General features: G+C 49.7%; 1 protein-coding gene across 5 annotated transcripts in view; it reads right to left on the bottom strand.

Annotated features, from left to right (window-relative positions):
- Nucleotides 1-13404, bottom strand: part of TVP23A (trans-golgi network vesicle protein 23 homolog A) — a 32765-nt gene extending 19361 nt beyond the window's left edge. For all 5 annotated transcript variants that reach the window (XR_014255281.1, XR_014255282.1, XR_014255283.1 and 2 more), the window contains exons 1-2: nt 13247-13404; nt 12930-13009 (exon numbers count right to left, since the gene is read on the bottom strand). Coding sequence is in view for 1 of the 5 variants with exons in the window: in XM_082432524.1 (XP_082288650.1) it covers nt 12930-13009; nt 13247-13255 (89 nt within the window). In the remaining 4 variants the exon portion in view is untranslated. The remainder of the gene's footprint in view (nt 1-12929; nt 13010-13246) is intronic.
- Nucleotides 13405-24616: the final 11212 nt, after the last annotated feature.

Below are 24616 nucleotides of genomic sequence, written 5' to 3' on the forward strand. Positions count from 1 at the left end.
GCGATAGTGAGAGGCCCGCGCACCGCGATGAAGAGTGGCCCCCCGCTTGCCGCAAATAGAGAAAGCCCTCGCACAGAAACGAAGACCCAACACAGCCATAAATAAATAAATAAAATTAAATTAAAAATTAAAAAAAGAAAAATAGTAATAATATTTTTAAAAAAAAATTCCCCATCACCCTGAAAGCAGTAAGTTTTGTAATTGCCGTGCATGTGTATTTATCGTTTGCAGGATAATTCGATATTCAAAATGATGACTAAAATGGAAATTGCAGTTTAAATTGTCCAACAACATAAAATTAAGTTCATAGTCAACTTAATTATAGATGCTTTAAATTGATTTTCAAAATTGCTTAAGAAATAAGGCAGTTTGAGAGATTGGGCCTAGAGCAACGGCACCACATTTATTGAACACCTATTATTTACCAAGCACCATGCCAGATCCAAGCGAAGTACAATGAACCAAATGCACCAAGTCCTGCCCTCATGGACATCACTGGGGTGGGGGGCATGCGGGGGAGAGAAGCAAAGAAGCAAATGGGCAATTTCTTTTTTTTTTTTTTTCAACATCTTATTGGAGCATAATTGCTTTACAATGGTGCGTTAGTTTCTGCTGTATCACAAAGTGAATCAGCTATACATATACATATATCCCCATATCCCCTCCCTCTTGCGTTTCCACCCTCCCTATCCCACCCCTCTAGGGGGACACAAAGCACCGAGCTGATCTCCCTGTGCTATGTGGCTGCTTCCCACTAGCTAGCTATTTTACATTTGGTAGTGTATATATGTCCATGCCACTCTCTCACTTCGTCCCAGCTTACCCTTCCCCCTCCCCATGTCCTCAAGTCCATTCTCTACGTCTGCATCTTTATTCCTGTTCTGCCCCTAGGTTCATCAGAACCTTTTTTTTTTTTTTTTAGATTCCATATATATGTGTTAGCATACGGTATTTGTTTTTCTCTTTCTGACTCACTTCACTCTGTACGACAGGCTCTAGGTCCATCCACCTCACTACAAATAACTCGATTTCGTTTCTTTTTATGGCTGAGTAATATTCCATTGTATGTATGTGCCAATGGGCAATTTCAACTCAGTCTGAAAGGTGTCATTAATGGGGTAAGCAGAGTCATGATCAAAATATTCAACATGGCATGGCCACTATCCAGTCAGAATGGACAGTGGTGCAGGGTGCCCCCAGCTGCCCCTGCTATTCCAGGTGCTAATCCTTTAGTTATGAGGGCAGGGTATCCATAAGGCTCTTGGCTATTTAGTGACATTTTAGCAAACCCAAGAGGTGGACACAACAGCTGGCCACCAGGCTGGGGTAGACACGGGGGCACTTGGGGCTGAGAGGAGGGGCACCTAGCTCAGAGTAGGGGATGGTTCTTAGAGATGAGGATGAAGATCTAAAGGACATGGGGTCTCTTTTGCAGGCGATGAAAACGTTCTGGAATTAGACAGTAATGATGGTTGCACAACCTTTGGAATATACTAAAGGCCACTGAGTTGTAGCCTTTAAAGGGGTGAATGCTATGGTATATGTATTATTATATCTCAATTAAGAATAAATGAATTTTTAGGGCTTCCCTGGTGGCGCAGTGGTTGAGAATCTGCCTGCCGATGCAGGGGACACGGGTTCAAGCCCTGGTCTGGGAAGATCCCACATGCCGCGGAGCAACTAAGCCCGTGCGCCACAACTACTGAGCCTGCGCGTCTGGAGCCTGTGCTCCGCAACGAGAGGCCACGATAGTGAGAGGCCCGCGCACCGCGATGAAGAGTGGCCCCCACTCGCCGCAACTGGAGAAAGCCCTCGCACAGAAACGAAGACCCAACACAGCCAGAAATAAATAAATAAATTTTTTAAAAAAAGCTAGAAACAAACAAACAACAACAAAAACAAATAAATCAATAAAAAAATTTAAAAAAAAAAAGAATAAATGAATTTTTAAAAAATATTTTAAGATCAGGGTTAAATTAGGAGTTTGGGATCAACATATACACACTACTATATATAAAATAGATAACTAATAAGAATCTACTGTATAGCACAGGGAACTATACTCAGTATTTTGTAATAACCTATAAGGGAAAAAAATCTGAAAAAGAATATACATATATATATACACACACACATATATACACACACACACATATATATAGTATAACTGAATCACTTTGCTGTACACCTGAAACTAACACAATGTTGTAAACCAACTATACTTCAATAAAAATTTTTTTTTAATTTTTTAAAAAGATAATAGGGATTTGGACACACAAAAAAAATATTTTAAGATCTAAAGGACAAATTTAGGCAGCAGAGAGTGAAGCATATATAAGGGCAGGGGATGAGCCTTATATATGGAACACGGGGGCTCAGGGTAAGTGGGCTAGGATGGCCATGTACAGCCTGACCCCGGAGGCCGGGCTACCGCAAACAGGACCCTCAATCAGCTTCAAGAGGTTTGTGGAGAAAACTACAGCATTAGAAATCCAACTCAAAGCTTCTTGCACCTCTGGAAAGCGTAGTAGAAATGCTACTGTTGGAGTAATGTTTCTTCCCCATTGTCCTTGAGGGGTGGCGATGCGGGTGCTGCAAAATCAGGTACTTAGAGGGCTGAGCTGGGGTAGGAAATAAGTCAGCTCGTTGGGTGAGAGCTGGGGCTCACCCTGAAGGGACAGGTCCACCCTTCCAAATCTAACAGCCATTCACAAGAAGTCAGCAATCCAGAGTAAAATTAAAAAAAAAAAAAAAAGATTTAATTTCATATTACTAAGTGAAAGAAGCCACCCTGAAAAAGCTGCATACTGTATGATTCCAACTATATGCCATTCTAGAAAAGGCAAAACTATGGCGGCAGTAAAAAGATCAGGGATTAGGGTGGAGGGAGGGAGTGAACAGGTTTTCGGGGGGCAGTGAAACTATTCTGTATGATACTGTGATGGTGGATACATGTCATTATGTTTGTCCAAACCTATAGAAGGTACAACACCAAGAGTGAACCCTAATGTAAACTATGGACTTTGGGTGATGATGACATGTCAATGTAGGTTCATCAATTGTAGCAAATTTTTCCTCTGGCAGGGGATGTTGATAATGAGGGAGGCTATTTGTGGGAGCCGGGTAGGGGGGTATATGAGAAATCTCTATACATTCCCCTTAATTTTGCTGTGAACTTAAAACTGTTCCAAAAAAATAAGGTCTAAAGTATTTTTAAAAGTACTTAAAAATATTTAAATATTTTAATTTAATATGTTAAATATTTAAATGTAATATTTAAAAATAATACAGCAAAAAATGTATCGAGGTGAAATTCACATCGCATAAAATTAACCATTTTAAAGTGAAGAATTCAGTGGCATTTAGTACTTCACACTGTTGTTCCCAAACATTTCCATCATTCCAAAGTAAAACCCCATACCAATTGGGCAGTTTCTCCCCATTTTTTCCTCTCCACAGCCCCTGGCAACCACCAATCTGCCTTCTGTCTCTGTGGCTCATCTACTCTGAGCAAGTCACATTGCTAATGTGATCTGTTCCAATTTTTAAATATAAATTCACATTCATTTAAAATACCTCCCTGGCCCAAGAGAGTATGTCTGAGGCTTGGAGTCAGTCGGCTGACTGTCCCTTTGCACTTTCTATTCTAAAGTATTTTACGATCGGGGGGGAGATACATCTGTACTGTAATGCCAGAAAAACATAAGGATCCATTAACACGATCTCTGGCTGCTTCTGAGTCATTCTGGAAGCCTCATTACTCCTGTAATGAGTGAGGAGTGAGTCACTGGCCGTGGAACACCCAAGGCTGAGCCCCTGTGTGAAGAGAATTTCCTTAGGGCTGGAGTAGGGCCAGCCCCAGGCCTTTCTCCTTGGATTCCAACCCGAATTTATTGAGCTGGTCTTTACTGAGGAAACGTCATCGGCATCACTTGCCAGAATATATAGCTGAGCCTTGTATCAACACCAAACCCCACTCCAATGAAGGTGAACACACACACACACACACACACACACACACACACACACACACTCCCTACTTAATCCAGAAATAGACAACCTAGAAAAATATGCCAAGTCACTCGGAGCAGAGCAGAATCACGCTGCAGGAGCCTTTCACACCCATCTCAACACCTACTGAGTCAAATCTTCAGGAATGGAGACCCTGAAGTTTTGGCCCTTTGTTTGCTGAGTTCCTGAGGGATGCTGATGAAGTTGAGATCTCCTGGGAATGCACGTCCCACAACCTGCATTTGGAACCCACTGCCTTCAACCATCTCCGCCCCATCTCAGAAGTCCCAGCAGCTGGCAGAATTTGGACAAAGACCAGTTTGAGCCAAGTTCCCACGTGTGTCCCTGGAGTGCAGCCAGTCCGGGCCACCAGCATCTTTCACTGACCCCTCCACCAGCCCGTAACAGATGTCCCTGCTGCTGTTCTTCCCCTACAGGCCACCTGGCAGTTGCGGGCAGTTTTCTCAAGTGTCAATCAGATCATACCTCTCCCCTGCTCAAACCTCTCCAAAGACTGCCCGTCAAAGCAGACAAAATTCCAAATTCCCATCAGAATTTTCAAAGTCCCCACATCCTTTCCCTAACAAATCTCCAAAGGTCTCCTCCTCCTACTATCCCACTTTCTATACCCTAGCCCGGTTCCAACAATCCCTAGAATATACTCCCACCTCAGGGCCTTTGCACTTGCTGTTTCCTCTGCCAGAAGTCTCTTCCTGTGCATCTTCCCATGCCTGGCTCCTCCTTCATATTTGGGTCTCAGACCGAATAATGCATCTCCTCAGGCCTCCTCTGACCCCCCTAGAACCTAAAGGGGCCCCCAGCCCTGGCCCCCTTTTTCATGGCACTTACCACTCTCCGATGTCACTTTGTTTAGATATTTGCTTATGTGTTCACTGTCTCTCCATGACAGGAGAAAGTCAGCTCCATGAAGGCAAGGACCAGGCCTGTCTGGTTTTCCCTGTGGCCCTTAGAACAGTGTTTGGCATGCAAAGGTCCTTGAAAGGTTTTGTTGACTTAATGCATAAATGAATGAGTGAAAGAATAAATCAGTGCTTCTCAAATGGAAGTGATTCGGGGTCCCCCACCAGCAATGTCTGGAAACATTTTTGGTTGTCACAACTTGGGGAGGGGTTGCTACTGGCATCTAGTGGGTGGAGGCCAGGGATGCAGCTAAACATCCTACAGTGCACAGGACGGGCCCCCACAGCAAAGGATGTCCAGCCCCAAATGTCAATAGCGTCAACCCTGGAATAAATGAGTGAGTGAGTTAAACACTCCAGGTCCACACGGTCCAGCTGTTCTCCAATACTGAACATCAAGGAACCAACTTCTGACCAAAGTCTTCTTCTGGTCCCAAATGCCTTCCCCAATTGTGTGGGTCACAGTTTAGAAGAAATCTCCCTTTGGTGAATTTATTGTTGGCACTGCTTATGCAATCAATTTCATGTTAACAAGAAATATAAATAAGGGGAAGTAAAGCAGCTGGAGATGTAAGGGGTTAATTTCAAAACATGTAATCCCTCGCCCTAATCAAAGAGAACTGAAATCTGTCCAGTTCCTTGATTCTGCGGGTTATTTTCCTTGGTAACCATGAACCTTCCTTAAATTTAAACCATCAGCCATTGGTGAGACCTGCTTATGTGTCATTATTTCTATATTTTAAAAATAGATTTTAGAGTGGGAAGAGGGGCAGCGTGACTTGTTGCCCAAAGTCACCGGGGACAGGGGTCTGGGCGAGGGGTCCAGAGGCAATCAGACTTATCAAGGCAATCAGACTTCCTAACAACAAAGAAAAACCAAAATTATTCTTATCTGTGTGTTGTAGCACAATGCGTGTGTGTGTGTGTAGCAATTAGAGGTGTGCCTGTGTTGATTTCTGGGAATAATGGACGGCCACCAAGGTGCATCTGTACCATCACCTGCCCCCCTCCTTCCTTGGCCCCCGCCCCAGCAGCTTCTCTTGGGTCAATGTCAAACACAGAGGTCTCAGACCTCTGAGTTCCCTCAAGTGCAAATTTAATTTCTCCAAATCCAGACCCCAGAGAGAGCAAGAGAATAATCTAAATCAGGGTTCTCAACCAGGCGCAATTTTGCCCCTAGGGGACTTCACTTGGCAATGTCTGGAGTCTTCTTTGGTTGTCACGACTGTAGAAGGCAGTGTTACTGGCATCTAGTAGGTGAAGTCCAGGGATGCCGCTAAAGTCCTACAATACACAGGACAGCCTCCACAAAGAATTACCCAGCGCCAAGTATCACAGTGCCGAGGGTTCAGAAAGCCTGATCTAAAGAGTGGGCAATTCCACATTCTCACGTACACAAGGAAAATATAAAGTACTCCCCAGAGGAAGCACAAGATGGAAGGCCTGAGAATGCCGTTCCCAGGGCAGAGCCTGTCCCCGAGCGTCCCTCCCTGCGTGAGCATCTGTGCCCCTAAGCACAGCATAACCTGAGATGCAACTCCAGAGCCGGATCTAAGGGTTCAAATCCCCACCCCACAATTTCACAGCTGTGTGACGTCGGGCCAATCCCTCAACTCTTTCCCTCAATTTCTTTCATCTTGAAATTGATAAAAATCATAGTATCGACTTCATAGGTTTGTAACACAGCTTAAATGAATTTTATGAGTAAAACACTGAGAACAGTGCCTGCGTATAGTAAGTGCTAGGTAAGTAAGTGTTTGCTATTGTTTTTCATTCAATCTAACTTCCCCTAAAAAGCAGCCAACAATTTCATCTGCAGCTCGTTTTGAGGAACAGCTTTGTTATCCAACATGGGAAGATGAATGGACGGTAGGAGACTTCCTGAAAGACAAAACGTTATTCTACTCGACGGGCTAGATGGGGATTTGCGGGGCGGTTCTGATTCTATGTGATTTCTGCCTTGGGTCCTGGCCCCACTAACATGTGACTCCCAGTGGCACCTGACACCAAAGAGTGAGATTCCCCTCAATTTAATGCCCACTGTGCTGAATGAGGACCAACCACAGAACACTGACCAAACCCTGCCAATAAACCAGCCCTGACAACTGAGACCAAAATCAGATCCAGTAACTCTGCCTGGGGCAAAAGGACATCATCCTACTTTGGGTGGGGATCCATTGGAAACCACGACTTTTGGGTCCAAATGAATTTTGTGAAGACAGTGCCTTGAAAGCATAAACCAATCTTTCCACATGAGGGACAGTCTCCAGCTCCAGGGACAACCCCAGTGTGATGTCCTGTTGCAACTGAGGACATGCCTCTGCCCCAGCCCTGCCCACAGAGTCAAGACACTGAAGTACACTTATGATAGCAAGTACCATTTATGAGGGACATACAAGGTGTCAGGGGTCCCGCTGGATTTGTTGCATACATTCGTCACCCAATTGAGTCCTCTTTACACAACCCTATGATGGAGCTAACATCATTCACATTTTACAGATGAGAAAATGGGGGATCCGGAGGTGCCCTGATTTGTTCAAGGTCACTGTGAGTGAAGGGTTAACATCAGGACCGCCTGCCTGGAAATGATCTGGGTCTCCCATGGCAGTGTGCTATGTGCCTGCTCGTGGCGTGGAACTGCCCCTGGGCTGGAGGATCTGTGAGCTGGCAAGCAGGCCTTGGACCTCAGTGAACAGAATCCTAGAAAAGGTTGGCAGGAAACAGAACTGAAGCTGTTATGCCTCAAGGTGACCCACAGTGTCTGGCTCTTGTCGCTGCTAGCCCAGCAGAGCCCCCGTAGCGACAGAGCAGAAGCAGCTGAGTCCCCCGATGAGATGAAGACGCTGTGTCTCTGCCTCATATCCTTCTCGAGAGCCAAGTAAACAGGTGTATATGAAAGCCTGTCTGTGTCTGGAGAGGCTGTCTGCCAATCTAACCCACAGCCGCAGTTAGTTGGCTGGGGAATGGCGGAACCAAGATCCAAAGCTGGGTCTGTCTGACCTCGAGTCCAGGCTTCTCCTGCTCCCCAAGGCAGCTGGAAGCCCAGAGTACTCACTAAAAGTTGGTCTGTAACACAGCATGGCTAAAACACAGAGTCACCATTTGGCCAAGCAGTTTTGCTTCTAGGTTGATGCCCAAGAGAACTGAAAACATATGTTCATACATAAACTTGTACATGGATGTACACAGCAGCGTTATTCACAGGAACCAAAAAGCAGAAACAACTCAAATGCCCATCAACTTACGAAGGACAAGAAAAATGTACTCTATCCATACAATGAAATATTATTCGGCGGTAAAAAGTAATGAAGTTCACGCCAACACGTGGGTGAGCCTTGCAAACATTTTGCTCAGTGAAAAAAGCCAGATACAAGGCCACATACTGTATGATCGCATTTACATGAAATGTCCAAAATAGGCCAATTCAAAGGGACAGAAAGTAGATTAGTGGTTTCCAGGGGCTGGGGGAGGGGAGAAATGGGAAATGACAGCTTAATGGGTACAGGGCTTCCATCTGGGGTGATCAAAAATTCTGGAACTATATAGTGATGATGATTGCACAACCTTGTGAATAGACTAAAAACCACACTGAATTGTATATTTTAAAGTGTGAATTTATGATATGTGAATTATATTTCAGTAAAATCATACACTCACACATACAATAGGACACCAAAAGCAGAGACAACAAAAGTAAAAATAGATAAATGGAACTATGTAAAATTTAAAAACTTTTGTGCATCAGAGGACACCATCAACAGAGTGGAAAGGCAACCCATGAAATGGGAGAAAATACTTGCAGATCATACATTTCATAAGGGCTTAATATCCAGAATATATAAAGAACTCCTACAACTGAACAACAACAAAAAATCCAATAACCTGATTAAAAACTAGGCAAAGGACTTTGGATAGACATTTCTCCTAAGAGGATACACAAATGGCAAACATGCACATGAAGAGATGCTCAACATCACTAATCACTCGGGAAATGCAATCAAATCCACAATGAGATACCACCTCACATCCATCAAGATGGATACTCTGAAAAAACAGAAAGTAACAATTGTTGGTGAGGATGTAGAGAAATTGGAACCCTGTGCATTGCTTTTGGGATTGTAAAATGGTTCAATTGTTATGGAAAATAGCATGAAAGTTCCTCAAAAAATTAAAACTAGGGACTTCCCTGGTGGTCAAAGACTCTGCGCTCCCACTGCAGGGGATGTGGGTTCAATCCCTGGTCAGGGAACTAGGATCCCACATGCCGTGTGGTGCAGCCAAAAAGGAAAAAAAACAGGAAAAAAAAAATTAAAACTAGAATTATCATATGACCCAACAGTTCCACTTCTGGGTATACATGAAGAATTGAAAGCAGGGTCTTGAAGAGATAATTGCATATCTATGTTCATTTCAGTACTATTCGCAAGGGCTAAAACGTGGAAGCAACCCAAGTGTCCATTAACAGACGAATCGATGAACAAAGTGTGGTCTATACACACAATGGAATATTTTTCAGTCTTTAAAGGGAAGAAAATTCTGATACGTGATACAACATGATGAACCTTGAGAACATTACGTTAAGTGAAAAAAGCCAGTCACAAAAAGACATATTCTCTATGATTCCATTTACATGAAGTATCTAAAGTTGTCAAGTTTAGAGAGACAGAAAGAAGAATGATGGTTGCCAGGGGCTGAGGGGAGGGGGGATAGAGAGGTGGTGTTTCATGGGGACAGAGGTTCAGATTTGCAAGATGAAAAAGTTCTGGAGATCTGTTTTACAACAACATGAATATATTTAACACTACTGAACACTTAAAAAAAGGGTTAAAATGATAAATTTTATGTCGTGGGGAGTTTTTTTCCACAATAAGAAAAGGTAAAAAAGAAAAAAAGTAGCGCACTGGAAAAACACACGCAGCATACCTAACGTTTCCTCTACCTGCTGTGGAGTCACATCCTTCACTAATTCTGCAAGGTGCTCTCCCCACCACACTGCACTTCACTGACCTGGAACCAGGGACAGGAAGGGAAGGGACCAGGTGTCTGTCCCCAGGGCTTAGCTAGCACCTGTACACAGATGCTGGGTAAATACGTACTGAACAAATTGTATAGCCACCACGTGGTGAGGTCAGGATGGTACAAGTACCCCCATTTTACAGACGGGTCAAGGCTCAACAAGGCAAGGTGAACACTGTCCAAAATCACAAAGTCAGCAAGTGGTAAAGGAAGAAGTGGCCCTGAAATCCCAGACTCCTGTTATAGGGCCCCTTCCATCACTTCACCTCCCTTCAAAGTCAACCTGGAATCCATTTCAACATGGAATTGACAAATAACAATTCTCACCTGATACTAGTGATTCTTGTTTGGATCATGGACCCATTTGACAATGTAATTAAAGTTTGAGTCCTTTTCCTCAAAGCAGCACACATGTGAAACTTAGATAATAGTTTACACAGGGTTCCTGAACCCTGTGAAGCCCATATACAGACCCCAGTTAAGAACCTCCTTTCCATCCTGCTATCTGGGTGACTTCATTTATGCTCAGGATTTAAAGCCATCTCTATATTCTTCTTGAGCATCAGAATCAACTAGAGATGCCCATCCCCTATGAATCTGGTTACGTAGGTTGAGGCCTGTACCAGAAATCTGCATTAGGCACAGAGGATTCTGGGATGGGTAGCTCTCAAACACACACACAGCCATGAGCTGCTGCCTCCCAGATCTCTGCATGCAGCCCAGATGACGCCCCCAGAGCTCCCAGCCTCTCTTCCCTGCTGCCCATCACACCTGGCCACTAGAACATTCTACCACAACCCAACGAAGATGACTCTGGGCTCAGCGTCTTTCCCCCAGAAGCGCTCCTTCACCTGGGTCACTAGGCCAGAGGCCTGGGCATCACCCTTGACTATTCCCACCCACACCCACATCTTGATCATCACCGGGGCTGGCTGAGTCTACCTCTTCTGTGCCCCTGGGCCCCTCCACTTCCCTCCATCACCCCTGCCCGCGCCCTGGCCCAAGCTCCCAGCTTCTGCTTCGCGATTCCTTCTTCTCTTACAATCCACCGTCTATTGTGTAATTCTGATCATGTCACTGCATTGTGCAAATTCCAACTCTAGAATTGCACTGTCCAATATGGTAGCCACATGTGGCTATTAAAATTAAATATCCAAACGTGTGTCCCTCAGTCACACTAGCCACGTATCAAGTGTTCACCAGACAGAGTGGCTGGTGGCCACCACGCCAAACAGCACAGGTGTAGTACATTCCCATATGTTCTAGTGGACAGTGCAGCTCCAGAACTTCCCCTGTAAGCCCTTCCCGGTGTGGCCCCAGCCTCTGCTCAGACTACTCTCCACTAAAGCAGTCTCAGCTCCCTAAACTCATGACCTCACCTCTAAGCCTTTGCATGTGTCCCCCCACCCCCGCTTCGTTAACTCCTACCTAGCCTTCAGGTCTCAGCTTAGCTGTCACTTCCTCCCCTGACCAGCATAAGTGCCCAAGCTTCTGCCAATCACAGCACTTAAAACACTGAATCATAACAGCCATGGGCATGCTTACACCCTACATCCCCACACCGACAGTTTTCAACCCGGGGCGAGTCTGCCTCCCAGGGAACATTTGGCAGTGTCTGCAGACACTACTCGTGGGATGCTGCTGGGCATCTGGTCAGTAAAGGCCATGGCTTTACTGCTAAATATCCTGCAATGCACAGGACAGCCCCTGCAGCACAGAGGTATCTGGCCCCAAATGTCAGCAGTGTCGAGGGTGACCATCCCTGCTCTAGACCAGGCGACTCCACAGAGGCAGGGGGTGTGTCCTGTATACTGTATATCCCCAGCCACCAGCCCAGGTGGGCATACAGAAGGAGCTCAATAAAGACTGAACATATAATGCATTTAGATGTTCTAGAAGATTCCCCAGGATTCAAGTTGTCTTATTGTGTCTTTTCTTAAAAACAATCATTGGCCATTATGATAAGCTCAATAATTGCCCCTCAATCCAGGGTCCTAATCCCTGAAAGCTGTGAATGTTACCACATACTGCAAAAAAGTCTTTGCAGGTGTGATTAAATTAAGGCTCTTCAAATGGGGAGATTACCCTGGATTATCCAGGTGGGCAGTAAATGCAATCACAAGTAACCCTGTAAGAGGAAGGCAGAGGGAGATTTCACACAGAGGAAAAGGCGATGTGAAATGGAACAGAGAAAGACTGGAAGATGCTACACTGCTGCCCTTGAAGGGCAGAGGCCACCAGAAGCTGGAAAAGGCAAAGAACAGATTTTCCCCTAGAACCTCCAGAAGGAGTGTTGTCCTGCAGACACTTTGGTCTCAGCCCAGTGAAACTGATTTTGGACTTCTAGCCTCCAGAACTGTGAGATAATAAATCTCTGTTGTTTTAAGCCAACACTACGTCTGGCTGGCTGGAGCTGAAGCAGGGATAAGAATAAAAATTCAAGCCCTTGTCCACCTCTCCAGCCTCCTGCCAACCCCTGTCTTCTCCCCCACTACCCTCCAGACACAGTGGCTTTTCTCTGACCTTCCAAACACAGCCTGGGGCCCTTGAACCTGCTCTTCCTTCTACATGGAAGGCTTCCTGCAGTCTCCCATGCATGGCTGGCTGCCTCTCATCATTCAGGTCTCAGCCGAAACATCACCTCCTCAGAGAGGCCCTCCCTGACTGCATTAAGGCAACTGGCCTCCCCCAATTACTTTCTCTTTCATCATCTGGTTGATTTTCTTCCCAACTCTTCTCACACTAATTATCTTGTTAATATCTTTGTTTGCCCGTTCAGTGTTCCTCCCCTCCCCCGCAAGACTGCAGGCTCCAGGAGGGCAGGACCTTGTCTGATCTGTCCAGGGTGTGTCCCTTGCCCCATGCCTGGCACACACCAGGTGCTCAATACATTCTGAATGAATGAATGAATGAATGAATGAATGTGAATGAATGAATTTGCAGCTCTGGGGGATGCTTGCCCAATGCCCAGTCCCAGCATACCTGATCTTGGCTTTCCGAAACGCCAGCTCCTCTTCGTTGCCAAAATCCAGGGACACATCCTCAGTATCGTCCACCAGGGCCTGTGGGACACCAAAGGCGGGTGAAAAACCCTTACGCGGTGCACAGGCCCTTTGGCCCCAACCCTCTCTGCTGGCGGGACCCCTCCCCTTCTCCGCCTTCGGCCCACTTGGGGTCCAGAGCAGGCCCAAGCCCCGGCTCCCGCATCCCTCCTCCTCCTCCCCGCTTCTCCCAGCGCTCCCGCAGGCTCCTGGCGTCCTCGCCACCACCCTCCCATCCCCAGATCCCCGCGGCCCTACCTGCTTCATCCCTCCCAGAGCCCACCTGGAGCCCACAACCCAGCCTCCGGCTCCACCTCTCGCTGCGGAAGGGCTGGGATGCCCGGCGGGCAGCTGCGGCTAGAGGCGCGGTGGGGTCGGAACCTGAGGCCCCCGGTGCAGCCTCCGCTCAGGTCTCCGGTGGGGGCGGGGCGCGCGGGGCCCAGAGCGCAGTCGCGGGCGGGGGAGGTGGGCTCGGCTGCCCGGGCGGGGGCGGGGCTTGGGAGGGTCCCTCGGCCCCCGGCTCGCTGGGGACAGCGCCTAGGAAAGAAAGAGCTGGCGCCCAGTGGAAGGATGGAGGGCGAAGACAGAGCGGCGGCAGGGAGGGGACGATACGGGCTCAGAGGAGGACATGGGAACCGAGGCCAGTGATCCAGGGAGGAATAGAGCGGGTGGGTCCGTGAATGAGGTGGCTGGTCCACAGGTGTCGAATGAGCGAGTGAGAGGGTGAACGAATGAATGTCAGTGTTGGGCAGCCTCTTTCAGGGTTTGGAGAAGGTCAGTGTTTCCCAAAACTCTCGGATCCCGAGAATTCCCTAGGGCCATTATTAAAAGCAGTTTCCCAGGCCCAACCCTTCAGATTCATAAGGCCTGGAGTGGATCCCGGGATTCTGCCTTTTAACGGGCGAATCTGCTGCAGCCACGGCTTGGGTACCACTGCTGCCCACAGTTGACATCTGCATGCATCGTGGTGCCAGACACATATTGTGCACAAAATAATTTTTATTAGCAGTAATAGTAGTGTTTCTGGATGTAAAGGCCTTCCCAGGAAAGAAGGCTTGCCACCTGAAACTTTTTCCTGGCCCGGGACAAGGTCACTCCTCTCCTTTCTGCCCTCTCCTCCTCCTGGCCAGTTACCCAGGGACAGAGGGCCTAGAGTCTAGATGCCAAGGCCCCTAGTCCTGCCGTTTGCCCTCCTGCCACGGACAACAGGTACCTGCCCCCCATCACTGGTGACCCAGAAAAGGACTAGTGGTCCACAAGCTCCTGACACAATTAACCCACTGCTGGTCCCCACCGGGGTGGCCGCCTGGGGTGTGCCCTGGAGGAGGGGTAAGGAGCAGAGCTGCAAGAATGTACCTAAACTCTGAGCCCTGGTCAGGCACCCCACTCAATGCCCTAACCTGAACCCATGAAGGGCCTGCCAGGTACTGTGGAGGGAAGGTGTTTTCTCCTGGGAATGCCACCTTCAGGAGTCCGGGGACCTGCGAGGAGCGTGAGAGGCTGCAGCTCTGACAAGTGCTCAGGGGATGCTGATGCAGGCCTCTGGACCACCCTTTGAATCGTAAGGCTCTAAACCACCAAAGCCCGGCTTTCTAGAAAAGCCTATTGGCTCTTCCAGCTCAAAGTCGGCTCCAGGCACAAAAGAGTGTCACACTGAGAGACTGGGGTGCCCTAAGCTCCCCTCCCCCTCTGGGCCCCAGCTGCCCATGAGGGGTAATAGGGGAGGGGTGAGAAAGGGCCACAGCAGAGGGCAGGTGGAGGTGAGAAGCCGTTACAGAACATTTAGGGGCTTTTCCTCTCTGAGAATCACCAACTGTTGGTATCTGTCAAGTTGGGGCTTAGAGAGTCCCCAGGGGGGAGAGGAGGTAGGAAAGCCCCCTTGGAAGCCCCATTTGGGGACAAACTGTCATTCTCAGTCATGGGGTTGGGGGTACCTTCAGAAGAGCCTCAGCTCCCACCATGTGGAGGTCACATGCTCCTGAGCTGTCCTCAGGGGGGGACACAGGCTGAGGGTGCAGATGTTGGGGCCCAAAGCGGGGCCTCCAGGGGAAAGCGCCCTCCCTCCCCCATACACCTGGATGACCCTCTGTGGGGTCAGCCTGTGGAATTTGAGAGGGGGCAGAGAACCCGAGGATTCTGCAGGGAATTCATCATTGGCTTTGAAACCAGCTGCCGTGGTTTCACCTGGGGCTGCTGGTTAAATGCAGATTCCAGGGCCCCACTCTGGGCCTTCTGCAGCTCCAGGGCCACGCCTGGGCATCTGCTTTTAATAAGGGCCCTGGGGAATCCTTGGGTTCAGAGACTTCCAGGAAACACTGACCTTCTCCCCTCACACTGGTGCCACTGAACCTGGCCCCTGAAACCTGCCTCAAGTCACCTCTGCTTGTCTTGGCCCAGGAGGGGCTTGGGGAACAGAGCTTTGAGAAGCAGCCCCATCTCTGATCCCTGCGGTGTGGCTTCCAGCCCTGAAGCCAGAACAACCCAAGGGCAGGGTCTCCAGGCTCAGGCAACCACTGGCCTCTAGATGGCCCTTGGAGGTCAACTCCGGAGTCAGGCAGCCCCAGCTGCGCATGTGGCTCCACCATTTCCTGGCTGGGTGGCCTTGGGCAGGGGGCTTCACCTCTCTGGTCTCGTCTCCACACCTGTAAAATGGGACTGCACCTCCCCTCACCTGGCAAGGATGATGCAAGGACTAGAGAAAACACATGTGAAAAGCTTGCCTCAGAGTAGGGGCTCAGAAACAGTGGCCCTGGTGACACTGGCTGTGGTCATCAGCAGAGGGGCTCAAGGTCCAAGGAGCCCCTGTGGGCTGGGCAGCACACAGGACCTGAGCCTCAGGCCACAGTCATTCCTTCTGCCGAGGGACAACCACCTTCATGGGGGCACAGGAGCTGCACATTCAGCTCTGTTGGCCATTTCGCATCTGCGTGTACCCGGCACTAATGACAGCTGGAATAGTGGACTGTGCATGGCTCTCTCCCCCAGACAGGACCCCAGGAGCCCTGAACCAGAAGGCAGAGACTTGGATTGGACTAACAAGGCTGAACGTGGGAGCCCGGAGCATGGCTGGGGGAGGCGGGAGGAGTCAGCCTGGCTGGACCATGCTGGCTCTCTGCACGCAGACTTTCTGCTATTTACCCTGCAGCACAAGGGCAGCTAGCACTGATGAAGTAGTAATTAGGGGGAGGGTGTGTAGGGGCTGCCCTTGGGATCCCCATCCACCTTGCCAGGGGGAGGCAGTGCACGTGGTGAGCCCTGGATTTCTACCCAGATGGACCTCAGCTGTGCCTGGGCCTCTGATTCCCCATCTGTGAAATGGGTAGAGATTCACTTCCCTGAACACTCCCGGGTCCTTCACTCACTCAGCCCTCACCTGCTCTGTGCGTGATATGCTGGTCTAGACACAGGGACACAGCACTTGGTGAGACACATAAGGTGCTTGCCCTCTTTGGGCCGACATCCCAGTTGTAGATGGATAAAAAAAAAAAGTCACAAGAGCTTTTTGAAAAGTGCATTAAGTGCCCCAAACAAAGCTGCCCTGTCCAATCTGGGAGCCAGGAGTTACTATGGAGCCGTTGAAAGGGGGCGAGACCGATGGCGGTGTTCTGTCAGCATAAAATACACACTGAGGTTAGAAGACTTAGCAGGAAAAAAGGACGTAAAATATCTTCTCATAATTTTAAAATGGCTCATGTGTTACAATGATCCTGTTTTGACTCTATTGGGTTAAAGTACAATTAAAATCAACTTGCCCTGTTTTTACTTTTTTAAATGTGGCTACCAGCACATTTACTATGATGCGTGTGGCTGGCATTACATTTCTATTCTAGAGAGTGATTGACTGGGAATTCAAAAGGAGGACAGGGAAGCCACTCTGGACTGAGCCTCGATATTAAAAAGAATTTTTATGCCCAAATTGAAACAAATATAAAGTAAATAGCATAATAAACCCTCATGCACTTGTCCTGATTCAAAATTCCCAACTCATACAGCCCACCTTTTTGCATTGATCCATTCCCTCTTTCCTTCTTCTGTATGATTTTGAAGCAAACCCCAGCATCTTATCATTTCACTGTAATATTTTGGTACATAGCTCTAAGAATGGACTCTTGAAAAAAACAAAGCCATAGCAATTCCACTCCTAGGTACGTCCCCAAGAGAACTGAAAACATGTTCACAAAAAACCTTGTACAGGAATGTTCATAGCAACATAATTCATAGCAGCCCAAAGATAGAAGCAGCCCAAATGCCTGTCAGCTGATGAAGGGATAAACAAAGTGTACCCTATCCATACAATGAATAACCTCCACAATAAAAATGAATGAAGTGCCCATACCTGTTACACCTGGATGAATCTTGCAAACATGCTCAGTGAAAGAAGCTGTATGCACATATTGCCTGATTGCATTTATACGAAATGTCCAGAATTGGCAAATCCATAGAGACAGAAAGTAGATGAATGGTTGCCAGGGGTTAGGGGGTGACTGCTAATTAGTACTCAATTTCTTTTGCGGGTGATGAAAGTGTTCTGGAATTAGATAGTGGTGACGATTGCACAGCTTTGGGAATATCCTAAAAATCACCACGTGTTACACTTTAAAAGGGTGAATTCTATGGTATTTGAATTATGTGTCCGTTTTTAAAAGTTGCAATCTCATCACCATGCCTAACACAATGAATAATAACCCTAGTGTTAGAGATCTTATCCAAAATCCCGTCAGGGTTCATTTCCCAAGTGTTTCATAAATATTTTTATATCCCAGGGTTTGTGTCAGTCACATACCAACCAGGGCCACACCCTGCAAGTGATTAACGCACAGATAAATCTCGCAAAACCAGAAGGTTCCTCTCCCTAGCTCTTCTCTTGCAATGTGTCTGTGAAGGACCCAGACCGTTTGTCTTCTGCATCTTCCCACAGTCTGTGTTCTATTGCCTCCCTGGGATGGGGAACCCCACATTCTCAGCCTGTTAAATAGGGCACTCCACCCCAGCCCACCCCTATGGCAGCTGACTTGACAAAGAAATACCGCTGCAAGGTAGGGGCTGGGTGCCAGGTAAATAGCAAGGGCTAGGCCTTGCCTGCAAACTGCTACAGGAATATTGTCAGAGAGACCAGGACTTCCCCAACGAACAGGACTTTTCCTGGGTCTTCTTATCTTTCCACTTAGCACAGATTTCACAGGGCACTCCACCCCTCCCACGTCTGCTGCCAGAGCTGTATCCTGCCCTGTGCAGAGGTGGGAGCAGGAAACCTGGGTCTCCATCCTCAGCTGAGAGGCTTCCACCTTCCCCCTCCCATCAGGTGGACCCCAAACTCCCACCCTGGCTCATAAGGCTTTGCAGGGCCGAACCAGCTACCCTCTGCCAGCTGGCTCAGAGACACTCTGCTACTGTACGCCGGCCAGATCCCACCGGTCATCAGAACACCCACATGGGTCTTTCCTCCCTCGGGGCCTTCGCACGTGCTGTTTCTTCTGCATCAATGCTTCCCAGCACACACGCTGATTTTTCACAGGGCTGATAACATAGAGGCTCCAAGCCACTCTTCCTGACCTCCTGCCTACTCTCCCACCCAACCACTATCTCTACGCCTTTGCTCTCTCTGTTTTGAGTTCTTGAGAGACCTTTCATGTCCCTCCTAACTCTTTCCTTTTGCTTGCTGTGTTTGGTCATTCGTATTCTCTCTGAACTAGAATTTAGCTCCGTGAGGGTAGGGCCCTGTGTCTAGATTTGAGCACAGAGGAGATGGATGAGCAGGTAAGTGAAGGACCCAGGAGTGTGCAGGGCAGCGACTCTCTGCCCATCTCACAGATGGGGAAATAGAGGCCCAGGCACAGCTGAGGTCCATCTGGATAGAAATCGAGGGCTCACCCTGTGCACCACCTGCCCTTGGGAAGGTGGATCGGTGCTCCACGGGCAGCCCACAGGAGGGACCCACTTTCCCCCCTCGGCCATCTGTTCTGCCTTCCTGGACACCTGCTGTGGCTGCCAGCGTGGAGAAGGACAGGGCCCAGTTCAGGGGGGAGGAGCCCTGTGAAGTGAGCGCAGCTTCTGCGGGGAAGCAGGAAGGTGAGAGGCACAGGGGCAGCTGGGCAGCCTTGTGGGCCTGGATGCACCCTGGCCTGGAGTCATAGGTTTGCCAGAGGCAATAGAGGACAAAGTTGAGATGAACGACTGATAATGTTTTAGTATAACTATCTCCCAAATAGTGCATGGGACATACTTATACTAAAAAGTGGTTTACGTCAAGTTCACTTTCACCGGGCTCCCTTATTTTTACTCGCTAGATCTGGCAACCCGACTTGGGGGGAATGCAGGACCACTGCCAGGTGCCAGGCAGGCAGACCTTAGGCACCAGCGGGAATGCCAGGCTGAGGGTGAGAAGCGGCTGCTGGCCCGGGAATGACAGGCCTGGGGGCTGTTGCTTCCCCCCTGCCTGATGGGGGATCAGGGGCAGCTCAGGGCCTTTCCCAGGCCCAGGTCTGATCACACACACCCTACCCCTACTCACTACTTACCCCTCTGTGCCAGCCGCCCTCGACCGTCAGGATGAAGAGCAGAGAGTCTGCATGGCTTAGAGCCCGGCATGGTCTGCAAGTTACTTATCCGCTGTGTGACTCTGTTTCCCCAGTGGCAGTGCCCTCATGATATGGGCCCCACCCTGGTAGGGTGGTGTGAGGATTGACAGATTGATCCGGTTGAGTGCCTGGCACAGAGGAGCTGGACGGTCACCATCCTTCCTGCAGCTGCCAATCTGCATCCCCTCATGTGGCCCCCGCTGGCCACCCATTTTTGCTGAGGCCTCCTTCCCTGAAGCCCTGTGATGCTGCCTCTGTGTGCCGGAAGCTTGCTCCTTGCTCTGGTCTGCCCCTCCCTGGGGGGCGGGGTGTGGGGAGCTGGCCTAGCGAAGCCACACGCTCTGACCCCAGTGCAAACACAGGCCCACACAAAGACGCAGATGCACACTAATATCTAGACTCAGGAGCACGCAGCCGTATGTGTAGACACATGTGTCCGTGGACAGTGCCAACCCCACACTCACAGGCCCCTCCACACAGGCGTGTGTGCACACAGGCGTGCGTGTGTGTGGATGTAGACGCACATTTCCACCGATGAAGGCCAGTCACCTGTGTCATTTGTGCAGTGCATAGACTGTGAAAACACCCCCTCCCCAGGGAAGCCACCTTCCTCAGGGATGGGGCTGAGGAGGGACTCCACTCCACCCCCCAACTCAGGGATCCCTGACCCTGCGTAGAGTGACAGATCAAAGACACCCTCCAGCAAGCGTAGTGAAGAGACCATCAGGATGAAGTAGTGATTCTGATAGGGGTTCTAAGGGTCCCTCGGAAGGAAGTTTTTCTCTAAAAAAAAAAAGGCCGGCTGGCCACTCCCCCGAGAAGGGGAATTCCAGATCAGGGGACAAAAGGGACAGCCAAGCTTTGATGTGTCCGACCTGGCCTCCCAAGTTATCTGACATCTCGCCAGGCTGTGGAGGAGTTGGCAAACAGGCAAGAGAAGGCCTCTTATCGCTCAAGGGCTGGGACAAGGGCAGAAATGTCAGGTTCATGGCAGGGCTATTTCAGGGAGAGTGGGTGGAAGTTGTTACTCATCTTGAGCTCTGGCCTCCTCTTGGAGCAGTGAGAGCTTGGCAGGTCCCTCCCACAGGCCCAGGGAAGATCATAAGGCTGGTTTCTCCCCCAGCAGCTGGAGGTCCAGTTTGGGTCCTTCCCCACTAGAGAAGATGTCCCCAGTGGGCCCTGCTTGGTGGGGACCTATTGATTTTTCCCACCTCACCCTCCATCACTCATCATGGTAACACTGGCCAGACTCTAAGATTTCCAGCAACCCCATCCCCCTTCCTGCCACAGGGCCTTTGCACCTGCTGTTTCCCCTGCCAGGAGTGCCCTACCCCTCCAGATTTTCTTAGGACTGAAAATATGAGCTCTCTCTCCAGGAGGCCTTCCCTGAGCCCCAGCTCATGTTCCAGCCAATCTCTTTCTAGGGTCTGGGATCTAGACATGTTTTGTCCTGTTTCTAACACTTTCCATGATGTTTAATTATCTTGTTTTCTTATTAGTTAAGCAAACTTTCTCCTCCCCATCTCCCCACTAGAATATTATCTCCATAAGAGCAGGTGCCCCTTCTGTCCACCTAGCACAGTGCCGGGCACACTCTGGACATTCGACCAGTGTCTGGTGAGTAAGTGAATGAAGAGATGAATGACCCTGAGGAATGTGCCAGGCAGCGGGGCTCTGCCCATCCCTTTTTTATAGGGATACCAGTCATGCTGGATTGAAGGCCCACCCTACCCCAGTATGACCTCATCTTAAATATTTACATTGGCCATGACTTTATTTCCAAATAAGGTCACATTCTGAGATACTGGGGGTTAGGACTTTAACATATGAATTTGGGGAGGGGGGGAAGCAATGCAGCCCATAATAGAAGGTAACTGTGGCTCACTCACAATCTCCACTTGGGGGAGGGAGTGGAAGTATTTATACTCCCCCATGCATCAGCTATCGGTTCAGGGCTGCCCCCAGCAGGGACAGGTATTCCCAGGCACTTCCGACTCCGGGCACACACAGGCAAGGCAGGTTCCAACAGCATGAGTGCTGTCCTCCAGCAAAGGGGAGCAGGCGGTGCTGCTGGGAGTAAAAGCTCGAAGGAGGCTGGTGGGCATGAGGGTGGGAAGGGGATCTGAGGGACGTGGGCACCTGCCGTGCCCACCATCTGTTGGATGCACTGAAAGCAGAACCTTCAGCCCACATCTGCCACCCACCTGCTTGGGGTAGGTCGGCACCTCCATGCCTTCCTATATCTACATACAGTCCACATTTAGCTGGACCGGAGCTGCTGGGGCAGGTGTGGACCACATGCACCAACCCCCAATCCATGGGTACCCTGACCCCACTGGCACTTAAGGATTGTCGGCAGGTGGAGGTGTGCAGAGCCCTCATACCTGCCAGCCTCACCTACAGAGGGGCTGAGGAGCCCTGGGAGAGATGGGACTCCCAGCTCTGAAACCACAGCTCATGAAATGCAGCATCTGTAGGCAGGAAGGGGTGCCAGAAATGAGGATAACAGTGAGGAAACGGGAGTCCTAGAGTGGTGAATTTTACTCAGCACTGCAGGCAGGGGTCAGAGAGGAGTGGTGCTCCAGGCGCACGTGAAAAGGTGACAAGATTTGCCCCCACTCCAACTACCTGGGCACTGAAGTGCTTGTGTGCCGTGTGCCTGGGGGGTCCAGGCAGTTTGCTGTGGGTCACTTGCTGGGAGCATAACGCAAAGAAGGAGGCAGCAGTGCTGTCTGGGAGATGCGCACAGACATCGTGCCCACGGGGGATCTGGTACCCTGGTGGCGTATGGCAGCCTTGACCTGCGAGAACATCAAGGTTTGAGCTAGAAGTCCCAGCTTCGTCAGCAGCACCAGCAGGGATATCTGTGCCCTGTCCAGCTCCATGGATTCATGGTGACAGAGGTGAACTGGCCTGGACCCCACCCTCTGTAGCCCTGACTCTAAACCCACTAGCAGCTGAGGGTGGTCGAGGCCAGCAGATGTGCGAGAACGAACTGAAGCTGGACGTGCCAGTGGCATCAGTGCTTGTGGAACAAACCTCATGGCCATACACCAGTGCAAGTCAGAGCTGACACCCCTGGAGTCTGACAATCTGGTTCCAATCCCAGCTCTGCCACAACTTAGCCCGGGCTAGGCTGCTCTAACAAATAGACCTTACATTTTCCGAGCCTTAACATGATAGAAATTGGTCGCCTGCTCACTTAATGGCCCTGAGTGGTTGCTCAGGCTGGCAGGGCAGTTCTCCACTTGGAAGAATCCAGGCTCTTTCTATCCCATGGCTGCTATGCCCTAGGACCTTTTTGTCTTCCATACCCAGAAAGTGGAAGGGGAAAAGAGGACATGGGGTAGGGAGGTAGATTCGCTCTCTTAAAGGACCCAGAAGAGGCAGAGATGCCACTGGAGTGAACTTGGTCACATGACCACACCTAACTGCAAGGGAGGCTGGGAAATGTGGTCCAGTTGTGTGCTTGACTACAATCCTACTTTTATAGAGGATGGAGAAGACAGCTTTCAATGGATATCTATAGCATCTTCCCCAAGGTGAGTTAATGTCTCTGGGGTCCCATCTTCTTGACTGTAAAATGGGAATGACAGTCCTTCCTCACGTAAAGTGCTTAGCACAGTGCCTGGTGCATGGTAAACCCTTGATAAATGGGCATCCAGCATTACCAGATACCTGTAGCCACCCTTGGGGTTCTTGGATATATTTGAGGAAGAGAACCATGGGCAAGACTGGACCTCCTGCTAGGCAGGAGGGGTCAGGCATATTGAGATCTGGGGCATTAACTAAAACACGACCAACAACACTTGGACTCCATCCGGGGAAACCTAAGCGTCTACAGTTACACAGCTTTCTCAGAATTCAGTTCAACACTCTCCACATTCAGATGTGAACATTGAGTAAGCGCCATGTTGCCAGTTCCAGAGAATAATCAGCCTTAGCTCCTGCCTTCCAGAGCCCTGAACGAGGTGACCAGCCGACCCCAGGGTTGACTGGACGTGGCCAGGTTACCTCGAAGACTAAGTCTTCATTTCTCAGACTCACTTGGTCTTTGTGCCTCCAGGACACAGCATTCTTAATTCATAACGTTAACTCGGTTCGCTTTTGGAAAAACCCAGCCACCCAGCAGAGACCTTGAGAAAGGACCCACCCTGAACTTGACTGGTCCAGGCATGACCACTCCTGCCTGAGGGGGTGTGTCAAGACCCCTCCTTCTGCTTCCAGCACAGGCAGGAGGCCCTCACCCAGCTGTGCTCAGGGTACGAATGCTCCCGGGACCTCAATGGAGTCACCAAACATCCCTCTGAAGCAGACAAGACCCAGCTTGTCGCCCTCACTTTTCTGATGGGAAGCTCACGCCCAGGAAAGGGAAGGTGTTGGCCTGGGGCCACGCCGCTGGGTGAGACAGAGCCGAGCCCTGCATAACTCAGTTTCTCCGCTTTGCTCTTCTTGCCCCCCTTCCTGCAGCCCACCCTCTGGACTTCACTCAAGGTGAGACTGTTGTCACACAGTAACTGGATCTTGTGGGACTCCTGCTTCAGACTCTCCGAAGGCTTCCCATTGTCCGCATGAATCAGATCTCAGCTCCGGGCTGTGCGTGACACACCCAGGAGGTCCCCACCCAGCTCCTGCCACCTCCCCTCCCAGGGCGACGGCAGCCACACCGCCATCCTGGCTGTTCTCAGAGCGCAGGGAGCTTGCCCCTGCCTCAGGGGGTTTTCTCTTGCTTCTCCGGTGCCTAGCATGCCCACCACATGTCCTGACATGCTTGTCACAGACTAACTCTGTCACATCCTACAGGTGGTTCCTCAAATGTCACTTCCTGGAACAGCCACAGTTGGTGACTCACCGGCATCTCACGGTTCCCATGCTTGAAAACACCTTCTATTCTTTGCTGGAGGCTTTCTCTGTCCTCCAGAAGTCGCCAGGCCCAGCGGTGGGGTGGTAAACCCTCAGGGGCTCCCCGCACCAATGACTTTCCGGAGTTGGTGTCTAAATGCCCCAGTGCCCTTGCCCCCTGGGTGGGTGGGTGGCTCTGAGGCTCCGG

Source organism: Balaenoptera physalus (genome assembly GCF_965194825.1).
Source record: "Balaenoptera physalus genome assembly, chromosome: 16".
NCBI classification, from domain to species: Eukaryota; Metazoa; Chordata; class Mammalia; order Artiodactyla; family Balaenopteridae; genus Balaenoptera; species Balaenoptera physalus.